We start from the raw sequence: 23380 nt of genomic DNA on the forward strand, positions 1-23380 counted from the left end.
TTAGTTGTCAGGTCTTGGTCTATTTTAAATATACCCAGTTCTTTGACCTTATCTTCACTGTTTCTGGTTTCTTTCTTTTGACTCAACTGTCCACTGGATGGATGCACCTCAAGACAAGATCATAAGCCTGCCTTCTACATTTGACTTGATGTCTCAAACTGTAACCCTATAGGTATAACAACATTCTTGGGTCACATAGCCCAGAACTTGTAGATGTTACTTTATTTCCTTTGCACTGAATTTATTTCCTTGTGGCCTCCTGAGAAGACTGAAGCCAGCCAAGTATTTAACCAGCTGAAAGTGACTTCCTTTTTTACCTACATTATTTTAGGAATTTGTTTTTATCACTGAACTTCCATTTACACATTGTCTCAGTGTTGATCATTACATGTCACATTTTCCTAGAATGTCATGTGCTTTTTCTGTCCACAGACGAGTTATTTCTTTACATCATGCAAACACCTTCTGTATCACCCGTGCGGCTCTCCCCTCCAGCAACACCAGCTGTCTTTAGATTACTGTGTCTGTCTCTGTATCTCTCTTTCTCTATATTAATTGCATTTCTTAAAGTTATATAATGTGTATCATTTCCTTAAATCTTCAAGATTTTTTTCCTCTCATTTTGTTCTTTATTATCTTGTTTTTGAGATGTTACTGAATTTACATTCTTGCAATTTATTCTGTAACTCAAAACATGATGGAAACTACCCTTTCCTCAGGGCAGCTTTCTCCTGGCCTAAATTCTTCTCCCATCCTTTTTCCTCTCTCCTTTCATAGTGGCATATTACCATGATTTCCTGCCATTTTTTTTTTTACAACTTGCCTATGCTTCTGAATTTCGTCATATTTATTCCTGTTCTCATAAAATTTGGGTACCTACTCATCTTCTTTATTCAGATTGTGATTCCTTTGCCTTCTTGTCTGAAGTATTTTTCTGGGCTGAGCATTTCATGTTCTATCCATTTTTTTCTGAGGCTTAAAAAGCTTTAATTGAGACAGAAAAAGGATGGCTGAGCTGTGTGCAGAATACCAGTACCGCTCTGTCAGACAATTTTTAGAAATATTTACTACTATAGTTCAGTCTACCTAAGGGACTATCTCATTCTCATAGAGAAACTGTCTCAGGCCTGGTCCCCCAATTTGATGAAGAGGACTTAGAGCTTTCACTGCCATCACAGAATGGCTGCCTCAGTTTTTCATTCTCAATGTCTCACCCAGCAACAATGTAAACCTACCCAAAGTCAGAAGAAAAAGAAAATAGCTTGTAAGTTCCTGTCACTTGAATGCAGAAGAAATCTAGGGGTTCTACTGACTATACAGGCCTCAAGACGGGGTAAGAATATGTCTGCAATCCCAGCAGAGCTTCCTCGCTTGTCTTTGCCTGTCAATATTAAGTGCATGGCTTTTATGTGATGCTGCTTTTGATTTTTTATTTATTTTTTAGTGGGGATGAAGAGAGGAAGGTCTCTTACTTTACTATTTACTATTTACTTCATTAGGTTTGGACAAGGGAAGTTCTTTCATCTCTCTTTACCAACTTGACCTGGAATTCACAATTCCAAATGTTTGTCTCTGATACTTTTTTGTTTTTTGGGGGGGACACAGTGGGGAAAAGAGAGGGGAGACATCATTCCTTCTCTCCCTCCAACTCAGAAATTAAATTCTTTCTCATGACTAAGTATTGAATAATTAATATTTTAATCATGTCAGAGTATCTAAGCACACATACATTAGTGTATGTTCACCTTGTTTACAGCTCCTGCCTTAGTATAAAGTCTATTAGACTTGTCACAATCCACACTCATTACTCTTATTTACTATTGTGTTGACATTTTAATTAATTTGTTCATCTCAGCTAGCTTTACAGACGTTTTTGAAACTTTAAATAAAACTTGGAATTTTTATCAGAATTGCTTTGTTTACAAATTGATTTGTCAAAATTCTATCTTTATGTATTTGAGTCTTTCCATTAAAGTATATGATACAGATCTTCATTTACAACAAATACTACATTTTTTTCATGGTTTTCAGGAAATAACTTATAATTCTACTTACAGCTATGAATTAAGGGACCATAGGCTATATCTACCAAAGTACTAAGTAATAATTTCTAGTGAGGCAAAACAGGATTATGACAAGGTACTTTTATGGTATTTATTAATAACTTCATTTACTGTTCCCACCTTTTCTGGATGGAAGAAATATCGTATGGATAAGTATGGAAAACCCATAAAAATAACCATTTAAAAATATTTGGAGCAAAACAATGTTATTACCAAGAAGCAGAGACAAACTCTTTGTTGCCATAAAGTATTTTTTAAATAAATATTATAGTATTTCCTATAATTCTAAAAGCTGTTATTCCAAATCTCTCCATTTTTAACTTCGTTAGGTATGAAAATGTCTATCCATTTCATTTCCTTCAAGAAAATCACCTTTAGTGATCCTTTCAACAGTTTTTTGTTTTATTTTCTATTTTGTTGATGCTAGCCTGCATCTTTACTATTTTGTACTTCCTAGCCACCTTTGTTATCTTTTCATTGATGTTGTAATATGGGTATATATTCCTCTGGTTTGTTTTTTCTTCTTTTACAGGGGAAAGCGCGAATGCAGTCCCCCACTAACACAAGTTATGCAGTCGAGTTTCCCACGTTTGGGGAAATCGCAGGGGTCAGGACATCCGGGCGCAGCGGATGATCCTCGCCCCGGGAAAGGCACCCTCACAGTCATGGTATCTCGAGACCTTGCCAGGTAAGTATATTCCTCTAATCTTTAATCTTTATTCTTCAATATTACAAGTGTTTACTTCTATGCTTTTGCTATAATGCATAACAATATTAGGTAATTTCTGATTTCCCTTATATTTTCTTCTCTTTACTACGGGATACTTCTGAATGTTTCTTCATTTTTAGGTACTTGAGATATTTTTCCTCATGTCCTTTTTTTGGTGTCTAATGTTATTACATTATGGTCAGAAAATGGTAGCCAGTAAAATCTCTACTTTGTCTACATTGTTCCTTTTATGGCCAAAAACATTTTTTTTTTTTAAAGTAAGTGTTCTATAGCCATAAAGAATAGTCTCAAAGGACATAAGGTTGAACATAAATTTATTGAGTCAAGTTTTATGAACACATATTCAGCTTCCTTATATATTTGTATATTATCTATTCAATTGGGCCTATTCTATAAAATACATATGTATTGTCTACATTATTACTGAATTTTATCAAGTTCTTATTCCATCTCTAATGGGTTTTGCTTTACACATTTGATTGCAATATTTGGTGCTTCAGGTTTATGACCATCACCTTATCTACATAAATCATGCATCTCATCAGTATATGTCTTCCTATGTTCTATTTTGAACTTTTAACTTCAAGTTCAACTCAGTTTTGTGCTTTCAAATCCCATCTGATTTTAATGATGCCCACAAATTTCTTTCTGTTATCCCTTTACCGCTCATTTTTTAAAACCTTTTTTTTTAAAAAAAAAAAGAGGCAATCACACAATAAATACCCATGTAGCCACCCATAAACTTTAGAAATAAAACACCAAAATAACCACTGCTGGATACCTGTCCAAGAGCCCATTCTTTTCACTATATTTCAGGGTAAATAATACCATAAATTTTGTGGGGTTTTTTATTACATGTATTTATACTTTCATTAAATGTGTATCTATTCCTTAAACTTCCTAATTTTGTATTTTCATATTTTTCGTATTTAATAAATGGCATCATTATTGTATATCCTTCCACAACTTGTTTACTGCTTCACATTAGGTCCATGAAACTTGTTGTACTTAACTTCCAAAGATTAACATATCAAATTGGGTGACTATGCCTGATTCATTTATCTGTTATTCTACTGATGTTTTATGTTGTCTCCAACTTTTCATTATTACCAACAACACTGCACCAAACAGTTACGCACATCCACAAGAGCTTCTCTGTGTCAAGGAGAGACTGACTTAGTCGCCGAGTATAGGCATTTTCATCCTACTGAAATCGTCAAATTGTTCTCCAATGTGATGGCGCCAGTTACTGAATTCCACCACTGACCTAAAATTTTCCCTTATGCACATCCTTTGTCAACACTTCACACTATCAAAAATTTTAGATTTTACCAGCCTAAAGGGCATAAATAAAACTTTTCTTATTGGCACTTTCTTGATTGCTACTGAAGCTGATTATCTTTCCATATGTTTGCTGCCAATTCAGGCTTCCTTTGAATGACCTGACTGTTTATAGTCTTCATGTTCTCCACAGTTTCTTATTTGCTCATATTTTTCATATATTCAGGATATGAATCCTTTCTCTTTCGGATAAACTGCAAATATCTTCTCTCACTGTGTGACTTGTCTTTTTGCTTTTTTCAATGGCATTTTTAAAGCATTTTTTATGTTAATGGTCAAATTCATCAAGTTTTTCCTGGGTAACTTATGATAACTCATTTATTATTTTAGAAACACTTCCTTAAATCCAAGGTGATTATACTATTATCCTACATTTTCTGAGACTTTTCAATTTTGCTGAACTTTTTCAAAATGCTTCACACATTTTTTAAATGTATAATTCAGTGGTTTCTTAAAAACCTTATAGTCATGTAATCATCACTATATCCAGTTTACAACATTTTCATCCCCTAAAAATCCCCATTCCCATTGCTACCCCCAGGTAACCATTACTCTGCATTCTGAACATTTCATATAAATGAAATCATATAATATGTACCTTTGTATCTGATTTCTTTCATTTAGCAAAATCTTCTTAGCACTCATTAATGTCACAGCAGGCGTCATTAGTTGGTTTCATTTTAACAATTCAACGGTGTCCCACTGTATGTGCATACAATGCTACATTTATGCCTCCTCCAACTGATGGAATTTTCAACTGTTTCCATTTTGGGGCTATCATGATTTATGTCCTAGGAATATTCATACTCAAGTCTCATTGTGAACATACGTTGTCATTTCTTTTGGATACATGCCTAAGCATGGAAATGACAGATTGTACAGTAAGTACTTGTTACATCTTTTAAAAAATTAGAAAACCCTTTTGGAATACAGCTTGAACATTTTATATTCCCATCAGCAATACATGAGGATTCAATAAATTGTTATATGTTGTAGTTTCATTTTTATTCCAATCAAACTATTTATATATTTCTGTGATTTCTCTTTTGACCCAGCGTTTCTTCAGAAGTTGGTTTATCTTCCATATAACCAGCCATTTCCCACATCTCTTTTTGTTGCTGATTTCTGACATAATTTTGTTGTAGTCAAAGAACATATTTTGTTTGATCTCAATTCTTTTGGATGTATTGAGACTTGTTTTATGTTTTATACTCAAACAATAATATATTCCGGAAAATATTGCATATGCATTTGAAAACAATTCTGCTGACTTTAGGTGGATTCTTCTATAAATATCGATGTATTGTTCAACACATTCTATTAATAGGGGTGACGAAATAATGGCTTTCATTGATTGATAGTTACTGAAAAGGATACTTCTAACATTTCACTACCAAATAGGACTGTGGTAGATTCTGGGTAGATACATTGTTAGGTTAAAGAAATAATTTTCTGTTTGTAGTTTCCTAAGAATTCTTATGATGAATGGGTAATGAATTTTATCAAAAATTTTTGTATCCATTATTATAATTACCAAAAAAAGGAGTATGTTTATACTCTTTAATGTGTTAGTATGGAGATCATGTTAAAAGATACTTGATATTAAACTACCCTTACGTTCAGCATAAAATTGAGGACTCGGAAAAAAAGGCAAAATACCTTTCTTCTTTTAAATTAAATATTAATGATGATAAACTGACTCCAGTATCAGTTAGGCCAACCCTCAGAAGTGTAAATATACAAAAATTTAAATACCTTTTGATCTGAATTATTTTATAGTTACCACAATGACTTCTTGTTAAGAGTTACTTAAAATATTTGTATTTCCGTTGTCTTGTTTGATTTTTTTACTGATTTCCTGTTTAGTGGCACAATGGACAAGTCATCTATGACAATGATTTATGTTAAGTATATGGAGACAATTTTATGGCTTCATTTGAACAATTTTTACAGTTTTTGTGTGCTTGAGAAGAATGCATACGCTAATCCAGCCACTGGAATATTTCGGTTCAAATTTACACCATTAGGATTTTTTGTGATTGCTGCTTTAAAAAGAAGAATATGTCAAAAATCTCTCAAGTATTTTTACTTCTCTTTCAAATTCAGTCATTTTTACTTTCTATATCTCAGCAATACTGTTAGGTATATATGCATTTGAAATTGTTTTATATACCGAGTGAATTGTATATTTTTATTACCTGATTTCCCTCTATACCCTTATTAACCTTTTGTCTAGAAGTTTATTTTGGTTTATTTAAATATTAGTCTACCAGCTTTTATCATTTAGGTTTACGTTTACTTACAGTTGATATACAATATTATACTGGTTTCAAGTATACAACACGGTAGTTCTACAGTTTCATTTAGTTATTTAAATAAGTAATACTCTACATGGTTAAAAAATAATGACAACATAAGAAGATTACAGAAAGGTTTCACATCCAACTCCTACCCCTCCCTTCTACCATACTAGTAAATGTTTTCCTTGGTTTCTTATTACTATATCAGCTTTCCCCCAACACACACCCTTTTAAATAGATTGTATTTCTTGGAGTAGTTAAAAGTGCACAGCAAAATTGAGCAGGAAGTACAAAGAGTTCCCATATATCCCTTGACCATGTACACCATGTACTGGGGGCTTCTTCATCATCATCATCCCCCACCAAAGCGGTACGTTTGTTACTATTGCCTATCAGCTCTTTTGTGCCTGCCAGTTTTATTGAGATATAACTGAAAAATAGCATTGCATTAGTTTAAGGTGTACAACATAATGACTTGATACATGTGTATATTGCAAACTGATCACCATAAGGTTAGTTCACATTCGTTGCCTCACAGTTATAAAACTGTGTGTGCATGATGAGAATTGTTAAGATTTCCTCTCTTAACAATGTTCAAATATAGAAAACTATTAACTATTACCACCATGCTGTACAATATATCCCAGAACTTGTAACTGGAAGCCTGTAATTTTTAACCACAGTCACTCATTCCCACATTCCCTACTTTCTGCCTCTGGAAACCACCTTATCTGTTCTCTGTTTCTCTGAATATGGTTTCTTCAGTTTTTACACCTAAGTGAGATTATACAGTACCTTTCTTTGTCTGACTTAATTTACTTACCATCCATATTATCTCAAATGGCAGAATTACCTTCTTTTTTATGGCTGAATAATATTCCATTATATATGGACAGAGATATCTGTCCCCACTACTCTCATGTTCATTGCAGCATTATTTACAATTAGCCAAGACATGGAAACAACATAAGGGTCCACATTTTCTCTATCCATTCATCCACCAATGAGCACTTATGTTATTTCCATGTCTTGGCTATTTGTAAATAATGCTGCAATGAACATGAGGCTGCACAGATCCCTGCATGATATGATTTCGTTACTTTCAGATATATACTCAAAAGTGGAATTGCTGGATCATATGGTAGTTCTGCTTTCAGTTTTTTGAGGAATCGCCGTACTGTTTTCCACAGTGGTTTTATATTCACATCAATAGTGCACAATTCCCTTTTCTCAACAGCCTCACCAGCATTTGTTATTTCTTGTCATTTTGATGATAGCCACTTTAACAGGCATGAGGCACTTATCTCAAAGTGGTTTGACTTGCATTTCTCTGATAATTAGTGTTACTGAGCACATTTTCATGTACCTGTTGGCCATTTGTTTGTCTTCTTTGGAAATGTGTATTCAAATCCTGTATTTTTTAATGAGACTTTTTGTGCTGAGTTGTATGAATTCTTTATATATACTGACCCCTTATCAGATATACGACTTACAAATATTTTCTCCCATTCTAGGTTGCCTTTTCATTTCGTTCATGGCTTTCTTTGCTGTGTAGATTTTTAGTTTGATGTCATTTTTTTTTTTTAAGTTTTGCTTTTGTTTTGTTGCCTTTGCTTTGGGTCTCAAATACAAAAAAAAATCATCGTCAAGACTTCTGTCTAGGTGCTTATACCCATGTTTTCTTCTAGAAGTGTTATGGTTTCAGGTTGTACAATGAAGCCTTTAATCCATTTTGAATTAATTTTTGTATGCAGTGTAAGACAGAAAACCAGTTACATTCTTTCGCATGTGCCTGTCCAGGTCTCCCAACACCATTCATTGAAGAGACTATCTTTTACCCATTGTATATTCTTGGCTTCTTTATCAAAAATTAACTGACTACATATGCATGGATTTATCTGGACTCCCTACTCTGTTCCAGTGATCTGTGTCTGTTTTTATGCTAATGCCTTACTGTTTGATTACTATAGCCTAGGAAATCAAGGAATGTGATGTCTCCAACCTTGTTCTTTCTCAAGATTGCATTCTGAGTTAGGGTATTATGAAGTCGCATACAAATTTTAGGCTTCTGTGCTGTATTTCTGTGAAAAATGCCATTGGAATGTTGATAGAGATTATAGGGAATCTGTAGAACACTGGATATTATGAATTTTTGAGCTATCAATTCTTCCAATCTAAGAGCACGGAGTATCTTTCCATTTATTTGTGTTGTCTTTAATTATTTTAATCAATGTCTTGTGGATTCAGTTAACAGGTCTTCCACATCTTTGGTTAAATTAATTCCTAAGTATTTCATTCTATGAAATCTTTCTTAGTTTTTCCACCTCTCTTCACCTCCTTTCCTATTGGTCATCTTTGTTTCTTGGTGCTGCATTGTAGATAATTTCTTCATTTCTGTCTTCCAGTTCATCAATTATCTCAAGTTTTGTCTAATATGTTTAACATATTCATGGAATTATTAATTTCAATTATACCTTTTTATGTCCAGGAGTCACTTTTGATTATTTTCAATATAAGCTGCATGGCTTATTTTAATATTATCTTGTTTCTTAGTATTTTTTCTATTATGCTTTTTACTTGTGGTATAAGAACATTTCCCGTACTCTTGTGTGCTCAGCTATAGATCTGAAAAGATTTTTGAAGTATTTTATCCAAAAGTTTCTGTCTCTGTCGCATTTTTGTAATTCTAATACTTCAAACTGTTTTCATTATTATTATATGTGTTATGCTGATCTAAGATCTTAATGTTATTCTTGTAATTATTTTGGGGGGGATCACAAAGCACACACATAAGACAGAGAACTTAACTGATAAATATTGTGTGTGTCCTGACTTATCCTCAAACTCGCTGTTCCTGTCTTTCTTGCTTTTCTCAGGCCTCCCTCTTCCCTGAGACACAATATTGCAATTAGGGTAGTGTTCAAGTGAGAGGAGGAGGAGAACGTCTCTCACTTTAAAGCAAAAGTTAGAAGTGATCAAGCTGAGTGAGGAAGGACTGTGGAAGCTAAGATATTCAAGAAAGCTGGGCGTCTGGCACCAGTTAACCAAGCTGTGAATATAAAGGAAAAGCCCCTGGGAATTAAAAGTGCTTCTCCAGTGAGCACATGAATGATAAGGAAGGGCAACAGCCTTGTTGTTGATATGGACAAAGTCTTCATGGTCTGGAGACATCAAACCAGTCACGACATTCCCCTAAGCCAGAGCCTCATCCAGAGCAGGGCCTTGACTGTCTTCATTTCTATGAAGATTGAGAAAGGTGAGGACGCTGCAGAAGAGAAGTCTGAAGCTAGCAGGGGCTGGTCCATGAGGTTCAAGGAAAGAAGCGTCTCCATGACATCAAAGTGCCAGGAGAAGCCAGAAGTGCTGACGGAGCAGCTGCAGCAAGTCATGCAAAAGATCAGCAGCGAGCAACAGATTTTCAGCGCAGATCAAAGAGCCTTCTGTTGATCTACAGTGCCATCTGGGGCTCTCACAGCCCGGAGAAGAAATCAGCGCCTGGCTTCAAAGCTTCGAGACAGGCTGACTGTCTTGTTAGGGGCTGAATCAGCTGGCGACCTGAAGCTGAAGACAACGGCCATGTACTAGTTTGAAAATCCTCGGGTCCTTAAGACTTATGCTAAATCTACTCTTCCTATGCTCTATAAATGGAACAACAGAGCCTGGGTGACAGCACGTTGTTTACAACTTTAGTTACTGAATAGTTTAAACCCATTGTTGAGACGACTGCTCAGAAAAGAAATTAAAATATTCCTTTCAAAATATTATTGCTTATTGATAATACACCTGATCACTCAAGAGCTCTGATAGAGATGTACGAGATTCATGTTGTTTTCTTGCCTGTTAACATAAAATCCATTGTGCATCCCATGGATCAAGCCTTCCAACTTTCAAGCATTATTATTGAAGGAATGTATTTCATAAGGCTATAGCTACCATAGGTGGTTATTCCTCTGATCGATCTGGGCAAAGTCAATTTAAAAAGCCTTCTGGAAAGGATTCAACATTCTAGATGCTCCTACAAACATCCATGTGACTCATGGGAAGAGGTCATCTAGAGGTTTGGAAGTAGTTGATTCCAACTCCCATGGATGGCTTTGAGGGGCTCAAGACTTCAGTGGAGGAAGGAACTGTAGATGTGATGGAAACTGCAACAGAACTAATACTAGAAGTGGGGCCTGAAGATGGGACTGAATGGCTGCATCTCATGATCAAACTTTAACAGATGAGAGTTGCTTCTTATGGATGAGCAAAGAAAGTGGATTCTTTCACATAGAATCTACTCCTGGTGAAGACTGTTGAAATAACAACAAAGGATTTCAAATATCACATAAGCTTAGCAGATAAAGCAGCAGCAGCAGGATTTAGGAGGACTGACTCCAGTTTTGAAAGAAGTTCTACTATGGATAAAATGTTATCAAACAGCCTTGCACATGACAGAGGATTTGTTCATGGAAAGGAAGACTCCATCAATTCAGCAAAATTCACTGTCATATTTTAAGGAATTGCCACAGAGACCCCAGCCTTCAGCAACCATCACCCTTATCAGTCAGCAGCCATCAACATGGAAGCAAGACCCTCCACCAGCAAAAAGATTACTTGCTGAAAACTTAGATGATGGTTAGAATTTTTTAGCAATACATTATTTTTTAATTAAGGCATGCATATTACTTTAGACATAACGTTACTGCACACTTAAAAGACTACAGTATAGCGTAAAAATAAATTTTACATGCACTGGGAAACTAAAACATTCATCTGGCTTGCTTTATTGTGACAGTCACTTTATTGCTGTCGTATGGAGATACCCTCAGTATCTCCAAAGTATGCCTGTGCTCTAAAAAACAAAGAAACCATGAATTAAGCAACGGTCAACATATTACAAGCCCATAACTAACTACAGACAGCAAGTTTATTCACTTAACTATCAGAAGTACATTCCGTAGTGTGATTATTTTGGAGAATTCACCTGTAAATTCCAGGGCTTAATGTTAAGACATTAGACACACTTGGTTAAGAAGTTTACTTCCACAGTGAGAATTAAATAACATGCGCTTTAAAATTTTTGTAAGCTAAGATTTTCACAGCTGTGTTACGGTGCAGCATTTGGCCATTTTAATCACCTATTTGGATGGTTTGTTAGAATCGTGTTCTGAGGAGAACTGCAGCCAGGCTACTTCCGTGAAAGAACAGTTCGACTTTCTATTCAAGCATATAGCCAATTAGGTTCCTCGATTTTATGACATTTTCAAAATGTTTAAGAGGTACAGAAAAGTTAAAAAGAAAGTACAGAGAGTTCCCATAAACCATTCACCCAGTTTGTCCATATGTCGCCATCTTATCTAACCATTGCACAAATTCAAAACTAAGAAATCGCCATAGCTGCAAGATGCACTGAACTACAGTTTACTTGTATTTCACCCGTTTTCCCTAGCGTTCCATTGGCTTTTCAGGATCCAACCCAGGATACCACCTTTCATTCAGTCGTCATATCTCCTTAGACTCCTCTGGCCTCTGACAGTTTCCTGTTCCTTGTTTTTCATGTCCTTAATAGTCTGAAGATTGTTGGTCAAGTATTTTGCCTCAATTTGGGAATATATGATGCTTTCTCTGTGTTAGACTGGGGTTATTTTGTTTTAGAAGAACACCACAGAGGTGAGGTGCCCTTTTCTCGCCGTACGGTACTGGAGAGCACATGGTATCAACAAGACGTGTGTTACCAACAGTGTTGTTAACCAATAGTGAAAATCCTGCCAGGATTCAATGTTTGTTGGAAGGGAGCCAGTATTTCTATCCCACACTCAATGAGATGAGACGCAAGTTCTATCTTTAGGTGGGGAGAAGCTGTGTATATTATTTGGAACAGACTTCCGAATGTTAATGATAAATGCCAAACATCTCTCCAGTGCAAACTGCATTCCACATATTTGGCAGAAACTATAAACTAAAAGTTACAAGAGACCAGCCCACCCGCACTTCAGTTTTGCTGCACTCACAGACCCAAGTCAGACCCAAACAATGCACATGACCCTCCGTAACAAACCAGATGCTGAGTTTGGATGGTATCTCGTTTTGACTCTCTTAGGTTTTTAGGTCTCCAATCAAACCATATATAAATAATGATACCTATTATCTCCTCTCTAATAATTGTGTGCTTTATTACTGTTTCAAATCTTTCACTAATGGTAACTAATTATATGATGTATAAACACTTCTTGTTGCTGGTCTGCGAGCTGCTAGTACTTCTTACTTGTATTTGGTGTCGGCAATTTAAGATAAACATGGTGTCAAAGTAAGGGAATATTCTGATTTCATCAGAACTACATGTTAAATTGTACGTATTACCATTTTGCTAACTACTCAAACTATCACATGGCGATATACTGTAATTAACCACTTCAGATCTACTTTGTCATTTATCCTTGAAACTCGCTGAGGGAAGTGGCATGGTTTTACTCATATACAGGGCAAAACTGAGGCATAAAGATGTTTCCAATACCACTCGTAAAATATGTGGCTAAGCCAGGACCCAAAACTAGGCACTCCCAACTTGACAGCCAATGAACTACCTGTATTTTATTAGCCATTATCTCTAATCATTAAACTGTATATGCTTTTAAGTGCTTTTTTACTATCGGATTTAATTTCATATTGATAGGAATCATTTGGACTTAATTCTCTGCGTAGCTAAGTAATGAAGTAAATGCTTAATTTCAGTGTCACGCCATTCCGTTTACTCCATGAGAGCTCCAATCAAGAGCCAGCCCTTCATTTTAACTAATTAGTCATTAACTTCATTCAACCCAACTCCATTAATAATATAATTAGTGAAAAATTCTTCCAAGATTTTAAGTTGCCTGATATTTTTAATATTTGTAGTTTTTTAAAACAATGTTATTATTGGAAATTTGCTTCAGTTGATAACATTCACATGGTTAAAAAATTAAAATAATTCACACACATCCTCATTTAGAGCCACATTCTTAATTTCTTCTTTTGTATGTGTTCTACTACATTTTCTTACTATAAACATAAGAAGTACTATAATCTTATATTCTTTTTTATACAAAAATAGCACCCAATACATAACCATCTATATATTTGTTTTTAATTATTTAAGAGTATAGTTGTGATATCAGTATATAGAACATTCTCTCACTGGTTTTGTTTTACAACTGCATAGTACACTTGATGAATGAACCATTACTTAACAAATCCCATATTATTAGAAATTTAAGATTTCTCTTAACCTTTACAATTATAAACAAAATAATGAGTAACTAAATAGCCATCATTTTATATGTGTATAAGTGATGAATTGCTGGGTTAAAAAGCATGTGTGTTTTTAATTTTGATGGGAAGACACTGATCAAAATGAATGCACCACACTCCACATGGCCTTACACTGATCTGTGCTCCACTGAGCAATATATGAGAATGCCTGCTCCTCCCACAGCCTTACTAACAAAGATGATCACTGGAGTTTGAGAATTCTGTCAATCTGTGAAAAAAGTGTTACTGCAGTTTGAGACAGTTCTCTTATTTCAAGCAGGAGTTAGCTCTTTAGTGGTATCACACAGATATATTTGAGTTGTTTTCTAAAATCCTGCAATTTCAGGGTGCCCTTTTCATTTTCAGTTTTCTAAAAATCCTGCATTTCAGTAGAAGTGGCTTGCTAGATTTTAAACTTTAGGCAGAAGAACTTTTGGTTTCTGATTGTTCCTATTGTCTAATTTTATTGCATGTTAAGAGGAGACTCTTGTCTGTTTGGTTTCTACATTTTTGGAATTTTTCTTCAATGTCTACTACACTGCATCAAATTTTCATGAATGTCCCCATAGGCACTTGAAGTTATATTCTTTATTAACATGGCACAGAATTGACTATGTTAATCAAATTTACCTTATTATTTTGATTACTTTCCTCACTGACTTTTTATGAACTGAGATGGGTGAGTTGTTTTAATGTTTTGAACTATTAGTGACTGTCTATTTATCTTGTAATTTGTCTCATAAAAGTTTCACCCTTTCTAACACTATGAAGTATACTTAATATTGTTTATTGGTTTGTGGCCTTGATTCTAATTTATCCAATATTGAGGTAATGGTTCCTATTTTTATTTATTTGTATTCATATCTTTACTCATCTTTTTATTTTCAGTCTTTCTAAATCACTTTCTTTTTTTACCATATCTTTTGCATAAAGAACTGGGTTTCACTGTGATCAATTGTGATTTTTTTGCTTATAATAGATGATTTACAAAAAGTTGTACATGTATTTTTATGGTAGACATGTTAGATATGTCATACTTTGTGTTATGCTTCCTGATGTTTTAAGTTTTTTAAAACTTCCATTCCATGTATTAGTTTTATTTGTATAGTTTTTTAATATTTTGAAAGCATTATTAATTTTTTGAACTGTGTATCTTTATAATTGCAAAGGAATAAGAAGTCCTCTGTCTGTTTAGGAAGTCTATTTGCCTACTATGAACAATGATAAAACTAGCATAATTATCATAATTTTTCCTCTCTCTTATACCATCAAACTTTAGTCAACAGGGCTACAATTCCAATTATTTCATTTGTCATCTTACATGGATATCTTCTGATTCATTGGACTTATTCTTTACTTTCCATCTTACTTAGTTCATTATAATTGCAGGGTTTCTACATTATTAGGGAATGTAACAAGAAAATTCTGGTCTGTCACTCTAATTCAAACATTTGTTTTAGTCTTAGTTTTACTGCTCAGCTAATTCAGTGCTCACCAGTAGTCCTTGGCTATAATCTGAGTTTTCCTAATTGGTTAAACTTGGTCCTACGGCAATTTTCTCAAGATTATTAAGAAAAACAAATCTTTGCATGATCAAATTTGTGTGGAAGCACCCTTTTTACTTAAAGGATGGTATGGCTTCCATTTTCTTTGCTTCACTATCTTATGTTTATTGCTATATGTTTTCTATATTGAACTTTATTGTAGAGACTAAGGCCAGACTCAATTTTTCTCCCTTATTTATACACAGTTGAACAAAGGATTCTTTATATTTAAATCCAAAGTATACTTTTGGGCTGACCATTCCTAAATTATTTTCGCTGGTATACAGTATGCCCTTCTAATGTGGATGGCAAAATCTTGTATTGGGACTGTACTTAATAGAGCTTTAAATATTTGTTGATTCCATTGTTCTACTTTTCTTATTTGGAAACTCCACTTATGCCCCTGCAGTGACTTCTGCACCTTCTCGGTCAATCATTTTTCTCTTCTAACCCTTCCAATAAGCTCCATTTATTTTCATCCATATATATTATTTACTTTGTTTTCATTTTTATTTTCTCTGAATCTTATGTGCTATCCACACAATTCGCCCTCCTTTGACCTTCTTCCAGTTTTATTTTTGTGTGATTATTTTCCTTCAAATTTTTTCCGAAGGTTTATTACCTCATGATTGAACACACCTCCACATTATCCTACCATTTCTTCCACTTCTTGAAATTCTGTTTAGAGTTGTGTTCCCTTGAATGTAATTCATTTATATCTTCCCTTTTTAGCTTATGGTAAATTTTTTAGTCACACTTATAATGTACTCCCTAGCAATATTTTCCAGTGAGTTCTCTTATATGCTCATTAATTTTGCTTATCTGTTCTACATGTCCGTATTTTTAAATGTGTTTTCTTGACAATTCTTAAGAGACTGCATCCTAGGCTAGAATTCTTTATTAATTCCTCCTCCTAGTCAATTTCTTTTCCTTAACCAAAGTTAACCGAGCAATCCTCGTATCAGAATATTAAAAATACATGTTTCTCACTCTCAGTTTTCCACCAACTCACATACTTGTAATTCCTCATATTTGTATAACTTTTTTTGTACTCATGGCTTTGTTGAACTATTTCCTGTATCATTATCTCTATTTTTCCATACTTGATTACTGATTTGGTACCAAAATCAACACAGTATCTACTCTTCTCGACTACTTACTATGTTAAGAGCTGATTTATCTAGATTTATGTGCAGTTTTCATCAGTGTTCTCAGAAAGCTCTGGTAAATTCAAACATCAAATAGAACTGGCAACACTGATGCTCTAGGAAGGGCCTAGCAATACTTGACAGCATTCATTTTATATAGAAAATGGATTTTAAAAAGATAACCAGGCACCAGACAACAACAGTATGAAAAAACACTCATTGTATCAGCAGGTGATCTTTTCAAGTATCTAAATTCTAGACTTTGGCGTAAAAAGATATTCTAGGATCGTCAAATCACAAAAATCAATCAATAAGCCTCAATGTTAGAAAGAAATACAAACAAATAAAACACTGACTTAGCATGTAAGCAAAAGAAGAGCTCTCAAGGAGACCTCAATGTATAGGGCATTTCTTGCATCAAAAAAAGTTTCATTGACATCATATCCATATCTTTATTTTATGAAGTATTTTATTACATCCTTAAAACAAACAATATTTTCTTTTCAACAAGCAAATAGGAATACACTATATTTCTTTCACCTTTCATTGTGATTTTGTTCTATAATCTATTACTAATAAACATTCTTTCCAAAAATGTTTTTACAACTTTGACCACAGGAAGCTATTATTTTCTACTATGATATTATTCCAGTCAAATTTTATGTTACATTAGCTATAAAACTAGTAAAAATACAATTTCAATAAATATTTCTGCAATTCACTATGAAGAGCATCAACTTACTTGTGACCTAAATGCTTCAGAAAGTATCCCAGAACCTTCAGAGCTTGAACCCAAATACTTTCACTTTTAGAAGCCAATAATTTGTAGATTACCCTAAAAAATATAGAAATAAATGATCTTTTAAGTACTTACAATTATTAAAAATATAAGCACTGTATACTCTACAAATAAATTATAAATATATAAGCATATATGGTCAATTAATATACGATAAAGGAGCCATGGACATACAATGGGGAAATGACAGCCTCTTCAACAACTGGTGCTGGCAAAACTGGACAACTACATGCAAGAGAATGAAACTGAACCATTGTCTAACCCCATACACAAAAGTAAACTCAAAATGGATCAAAGACCTGAATGTAAGTCATGAAGCCATAAAACTCTTAGAAGAAAACATAGGCAAAATCTCTTGAATAGGGAGGAACAACCTAAGACAGGCACAGTCGCAGGGGGGCCATCAGGTGAGAAAATGGGGATCAACAGAGGTGAGGCTTAGAACCTCCCCCGCCCCCCGTTCTGAGAGAAATCTTCTGCATACGTGGATGTTTTATTGCCCTTGTCTAGCTTGGATTAACACATAGTCTACAGGCACACACCTGATCATCTACATTTGCTCTCTTACAACACTAAACTATGTTTTCTACCTTTATCTTGTATCTACCTACTACTTCAGCATTTTATTAAAAATAATAATAATAAAGAGAGAAATGTGGTATCCACATATAAATCAAGTATAAAAATAAAATGAATATTCATATTTGAACTGACTGTTTATAGTTCATAATGCATGAGCAAAACCGAAAGCTTCTGTGATGACTGTCCTTGTACTGTTCACCATGTAACTTATTCACTATGTAAGAATTTGTTCTCCATGTAAGAACTTGTTCGTTATGCTTCAGAAGATTGGAGACTGACGAAAATTAGGCTTGGGGTGGATTAATGATTGTGCATTGAGTATTGACCCCCCTATACAGAATTTTATTGTTGTTAACAACCATTTGATCAATAAATATGAGAGACGCCCTCAAAAAAAAAAATCTCTTGAATATAAACATCAACAACTTTTTCCTGAATACATCTCCTTGGGCAAGGTAAACAAAATAAAAAATGAACAAATAGGACTACATCATGCTAAAAAGCTTCTGTGCAGCAAAGGACACCATTAGCAGAACAAAAAGGCATCCTACAGTATGGGAGAATATATTTGTAAATGACATATCCGACATATACAAAGAACTCACAAGCCTCAACACCCAAAAAGTAAATAACCCAATTAAAAAATGGGCAGAGGATATGAAAGGACACTTCTCCAAAGAAGAAATTCAGATGGTTAACAGGCACATGAAAAGATGCTCCACATTATTAATCACCAGGGAAATGCAAATAAAAACAATGAGATATCACCTCACACCAGTTAGGATGGCCAGTATTGAAAAGAGTAAGAACAACAAATGCTGGTGAGGATGTAGAGAAAGGGGAACCTCCTATACTGCTGGCAGGAATGTAAACTAGTTCAACCACTATGGAAATCAATATCGAGGTTCCCCAAAAAACTAAAAATAGAAATACCATTTGACCTGGGAACTTCACTCCTAAGAACTGACCCGAAGAAAACAACTTCTCAGATTCAAAAAGACATATGCACCCCTATGTTTATCACAGCACTATTTACAATAGCCAAGATATGGAAACAACCTAAATGTCCATCAGTAGATGAATGGATAAAGAAGATGTGGTACATATACACAATGGAATACTATTCAGCCATAAGAAAGAAACAAATCCTACCATTTGCAACATGGATGGAGCTACAGGGTATTATGCTCAGTCAAATAAGTCAGGCAGAGAAAGAAAAATACCACATGATTTCCCTCATTTGTGGAGTATAACAGTGAAGCAAAACTGAAGAAACAAAATAGCAGCAGACTCACAGACTCCAAGAAGGGACTAGTGGTTACCAAAGGGGAAGGGTGGGGAGGGCGGGTGGGGAGGGAGGGAGAAGGGGATTGTGGGGCATCATGATTGGTGCACATGGTGTGTGTGGGGTCACGGGGAAGACAGTGTAGGTCAGAGAAGACAAATAGGGACTCTGTGGCATCTCACGACACTGATGGATGGTGACTGCAGTAGGGTATGGGGGGGACTCAATAATAAGGGTGAATGTAATAACCTCATTATTTTTCTTGTGAAACCTTCATAAGAGTGTATATCAATGATACCTTAATAGAAATTTAAAAATTATAAAAATATAAAATACTCAGGATTTGTTGGAAATCTTAGAAGTTTTAAATCAGCACATTTCATTAATTTTTTTTACACTTAGCTTTCAAATATATTCTGAAAAACCCAGTGTGTTCATGTCCTTGTATACTGTCCACTTGTTCGGCGGTACTGCCTCCCACACACTGAACAAATGTACTTCAAGGTACCCACTTAGTAAAGCTGTATTTCCTCTTCTATTAGAATCGCCCCTGATATTCGTACTTGATGCACTTTTTTTTTCTGGTCATGGCTAATTGGACCACGGGTAGATACCATCCAATCACTTCTCTTTCCTGATAAACTGGAATGAGATCTGGGAACCAATATCTAGCCTTTGTTGGGCTCTTATTAGGAAATTATTTGAAGTATATAGGCCAGCTTGTTTCATTCATAGACCTGAGTCAGTGCACAGGAGGACTGAGGCGCCAGACAGGCGAACAGGAGAGAGCAGACTCACTTCCTGACAGCTTTCTGACGACTGGCTGCTACCCTCATGAGATTTGTGTAACAATCACATTATTCTGTTTCTTTTTTTTACTTAGAATGAATGTTTAGTTGAGACATTTTCTGTTACTTGGAGCAAAAAGTCTTTCTCAACATATAACCTAACCTGACCTAACCTATATTGTCACCTGAAATACTCTATAAGAGCAGGGTTATTTATAGGTATTTTCAGGTATTTTATCTCACTTTTTTCCAAATATATAAGTAAATATTTTACTATTAAATAGAAAGGGGAATTAATGACTAAATTCTTTTGCAACTAACTCTAGAATTGAAGAAGTTTCTTTGAGGTGGCAGTGATAACTATAAAACTAGGATTTATTTTACTAAGTATCTTTTCTCTATTAAAATATTTTGTATTTTGAAGGTGCAGCCATTTAGGCTAACTAAAAAAGCTGGTAATAGATGATGCAGCATACTTTTCACATCATTCCAGGTAACAATAATAAAAAGGAAAAAAAATAGTGACATCTATTTTATGTTTTACAGTGGCTTATGCTATTAAAAAAGAAAACAGTCCATTGTTGATATTGCTTCTTTTTTGCATTACTTGACTGAAGAACAGACCACAAGAAGAGGTAAACTCTAGAGTAATGATTTCCCATGGAAGATGGTTTTCTTCAAAAGCCTCAAGTTTCTAAATGAATATGTATTTATCTTGAAATCTATTTTCAGACCTTTTAAGGACCAAGATGAGTAATGAAAAATGACAAGTATGAGTAAGGAAGTTATACATGTCACAAAAGAAATATCAGGAAGTCATAAAAAAAGAACATTCGACAGCAAAAATAATTTGAGAACCACAGTAAAAGCTTACAGCCTCCGAATGTGACTATTGCTCTGCTATGGAGCCAGAGACACCCACACATTCCTGTTGTCTAAGAATAACTCTAAATTGGAGGAAAAAAGGTGTAAGATTCACCCTGGATCAACAGAAATCATGATTCACATTTGAAACACGAAAATATCTATGGCCATCACACATTTGTATCACATGGCATTTTCTTCACAAATAGGCAAGTGTTTCTTACAAAACAAGATACAGACACAGGATTGCAATACAGTATGACCAAGAAATTGACTGACAAATCAGTTAATGAATGTTTACTTATAATATAATAATATAGGTGAATCCTAACTCATCTGCTCCAGCATAATATATTTCAGCCAGAAAATATGTGAACTATTTGAAGCAACTAGTTATCTATTCTTTAAAGATTTTCAGTTATAAAAATGTCACACGTTTAGCTGTTCAGTTCACTGTTATATTATCACAAGGTCTTTCTTAAGTCCAGTTAAAATATCACCAGAATTAAATTAAGTTCATTGTTTGTGTTCATTTCTTAGTATGTGTGAATGACAATTAACAGGAATTTTCCCGAGAAAATATTTCATATATAACTGTTACCTTTTAATACCTTTTTTCTAGGATATAGACTTTTAAGTATTCTATCTAATGAACCTATTTTTTCCTTCTTTTAAACAAGGTCTTAAATTCTCCACATTTTTTTGAAGTGAAAATACTGAAGTAGCAAAATTTTCTATCTTCATGTTTGTTTTGAAAATACCGGTAACACTGTGCCGTGTCGAGCTGGTGTCAACAGGGGCGACCAGGACCGTGTCTTCGTTTCACCATACCTGATTAGACTCTTTATACTACACATTTAAAATACTATTCCAGTCCCCTAAAGAGCTTACATTAGCACTCTCCTTTGTCAGGTTCGATTTCCAGTGTGTCAAAAAACACAGAATTCTGTTTTTGTATTTTACCTTATCAACCAATCTAAGGTTAGTACCATCCACAAGGGAGATGAGGCTACTTTCAACGGAATCAATGTATCAGTTAATATAATAAATAAAGCAGGATCTAAGGCTAAGGATACTAACTGTTCAACCTAAATATAAGAAGAATAAGTGTAATTGTATTATATAATTAGATGGAACCGCATGAAATTGTCATTACTTGGTAAAATCAGTTAAGTATCAGCAGTTTCATATAGTTCAACTCCATAATATAAAATACCATAATTCTTCTAAGGATGGTAAACTCAAAGGTAGTAGTGATGTCATCATTGGCTATCCATTTAGAAATAAAGTGACTGCCTTTCTGATTTGAAAGGAATCCTTCAAGGCTAGAAAGTTTTATTTGCGGATATATATGGCCAAGCAAAAGAAACACTAAGAAAACCGCTGACAGTTATTGATAAATTATTTTCAAAGTCTTTTTATTATCTGTGGAACTGCACGAGGTATAACGTGGGCTTCTTCCTCAGTCCACTAACAGACTCCACAAAAACAAAATCGGAGAATCCCCACGGGGCTAGGTTCAAATTCATTAGAACACAAATCAAGAAAACACGTTTCCCTTATCTACATAATTACTTACAACAACATAACTAAAGTTAGTCTTCAATTCTTTTGGTTTTATCCCCGTTCCAAACTTTCATCGGTTTTCCCCACTGCATTTCCACTTCCCTAGCTCATCATCCCTGACATTCATGCATCAAATCGTCTCTCTACTGATCTCGCTATGTCCGTTTTGTCTTTCTCCAATTCATTTCCACACTGCTGACTAGCAAATCTAACAAAATGGAATTCTGAGCGAATCAGTTCCCCATTCAAAGTTCTTTATTTCACCAACAGAATAAAATCTAAATTTCTTGCCACTGTACAGACATCCAAATCCAGATGCCATTTAGCTCTCGAGCCTAAACTCATATAACTTTCCGGTGCTTTGTTTTGTTGAGATATACCATGCTCTCTCTCTTCTTGAAAAAAAAAACTTTGCTCTTCCCACTATTTACTATAGCAACAACAATTTAATTTCTCTTCTTGAGTTGTGAGACTTGCATTTATACACTTCACCAGTTTCCTTGCAAATTAGTAGCAACTTTCTCCATTTATTCCCTTCATATGTGTACAATTTTTCTCTATTTACTCAAAAGTTCATAAAACAGAGGTTATTCCAGGAAGCACAAACTGTACTCAAAATCCATTAATAAATATTATAATCATACCTTATTCCATTTCTTTGATCAAATGCTGGTATCATTGAGGCTGGGTGTTCTGACATTAAAGCCACTAGTAACTGTAACACATCGTGAATATTTTCATCCTGCATAATAAGGATCACCAATATTTCTTTAGTAAAAATTGTATTCTAATGCTTTGAAGAAAATATTTAAAATAGAAACTCAGACCATGTCCTACCTCATGCATTGTAAGTAGGTAATTTAATATACTCTGAAGTTCATCTTCTTTGACCCCTCGATCCTAATTAAAAATAAAAAAGTATTACTGAACTTAAATCTAAAATTTAAACTCAACACAGGCATCAAAATGATTATTTTAAAAGGAAGTAAGAATTGAAAAGTAGTGATGTTTTAATGAAAATATCTAGATACTTCATAATTCATAGACTATTATTTCAAGTTAAAGAATATTTAGAAAATATTATCTATAAAATTGCTAATA

At 34.4% G+C, this 23380-nt stretch overlaps 1 protein-coding gene and 1 non-coding gene across 4 annotated transcripts in view; both read right to left on the reverse strand.

The window, feature by feature from the left end:
• Positions 1-23380, reverse strand: part of NBEA (neurobeachin) — a 550888-nt gene that overhangs the window by 407536 nt on the left and 119972 nt on the right. For all 3 annotated transcript variants that reach the window (XM_036904990.2, XM_036904991.2, XM_036904985.2), the window contains exons 15-17: positions 23117-23179; positions 22924-23021; positions 17138-17230 (exon numbers count right to left, since the gene is read on the reverse strand). In XM_036904990.2, coding sequence (XP_036760885.2) covers positions 17138-17230; positions 22924-23021; positions 23117-23179 — 254 coding nt within the window. The remainder of the gene's footprint in view (positions 1-17137; positions 17231-22923; positions 23022-23116; positions 23180-23380) is intronic.
• Positions 2593-2759, reverse strand: LOC118922358 (U1 spliceosomal RNA). The gene has a single exon (XR_005028742.2). It is a non-coding gene; the product is annotated as a U1 spliceosomal RNA (small nuclear RNA).

The sequence above is a fragment of the Manis pentadactyla genome, chromosome 2, assembly GCF_030020395.1.
Source record: "Manis pentadactyla isolate mManPen7 chromosome 2, mManPen7.hap1, whole genome shotgun sequence".
NCBI lineage: Eukaryota > Metazoa > Chordata > Mammalia > Pholidota > Manidae > Manis > Manis pentadactyla.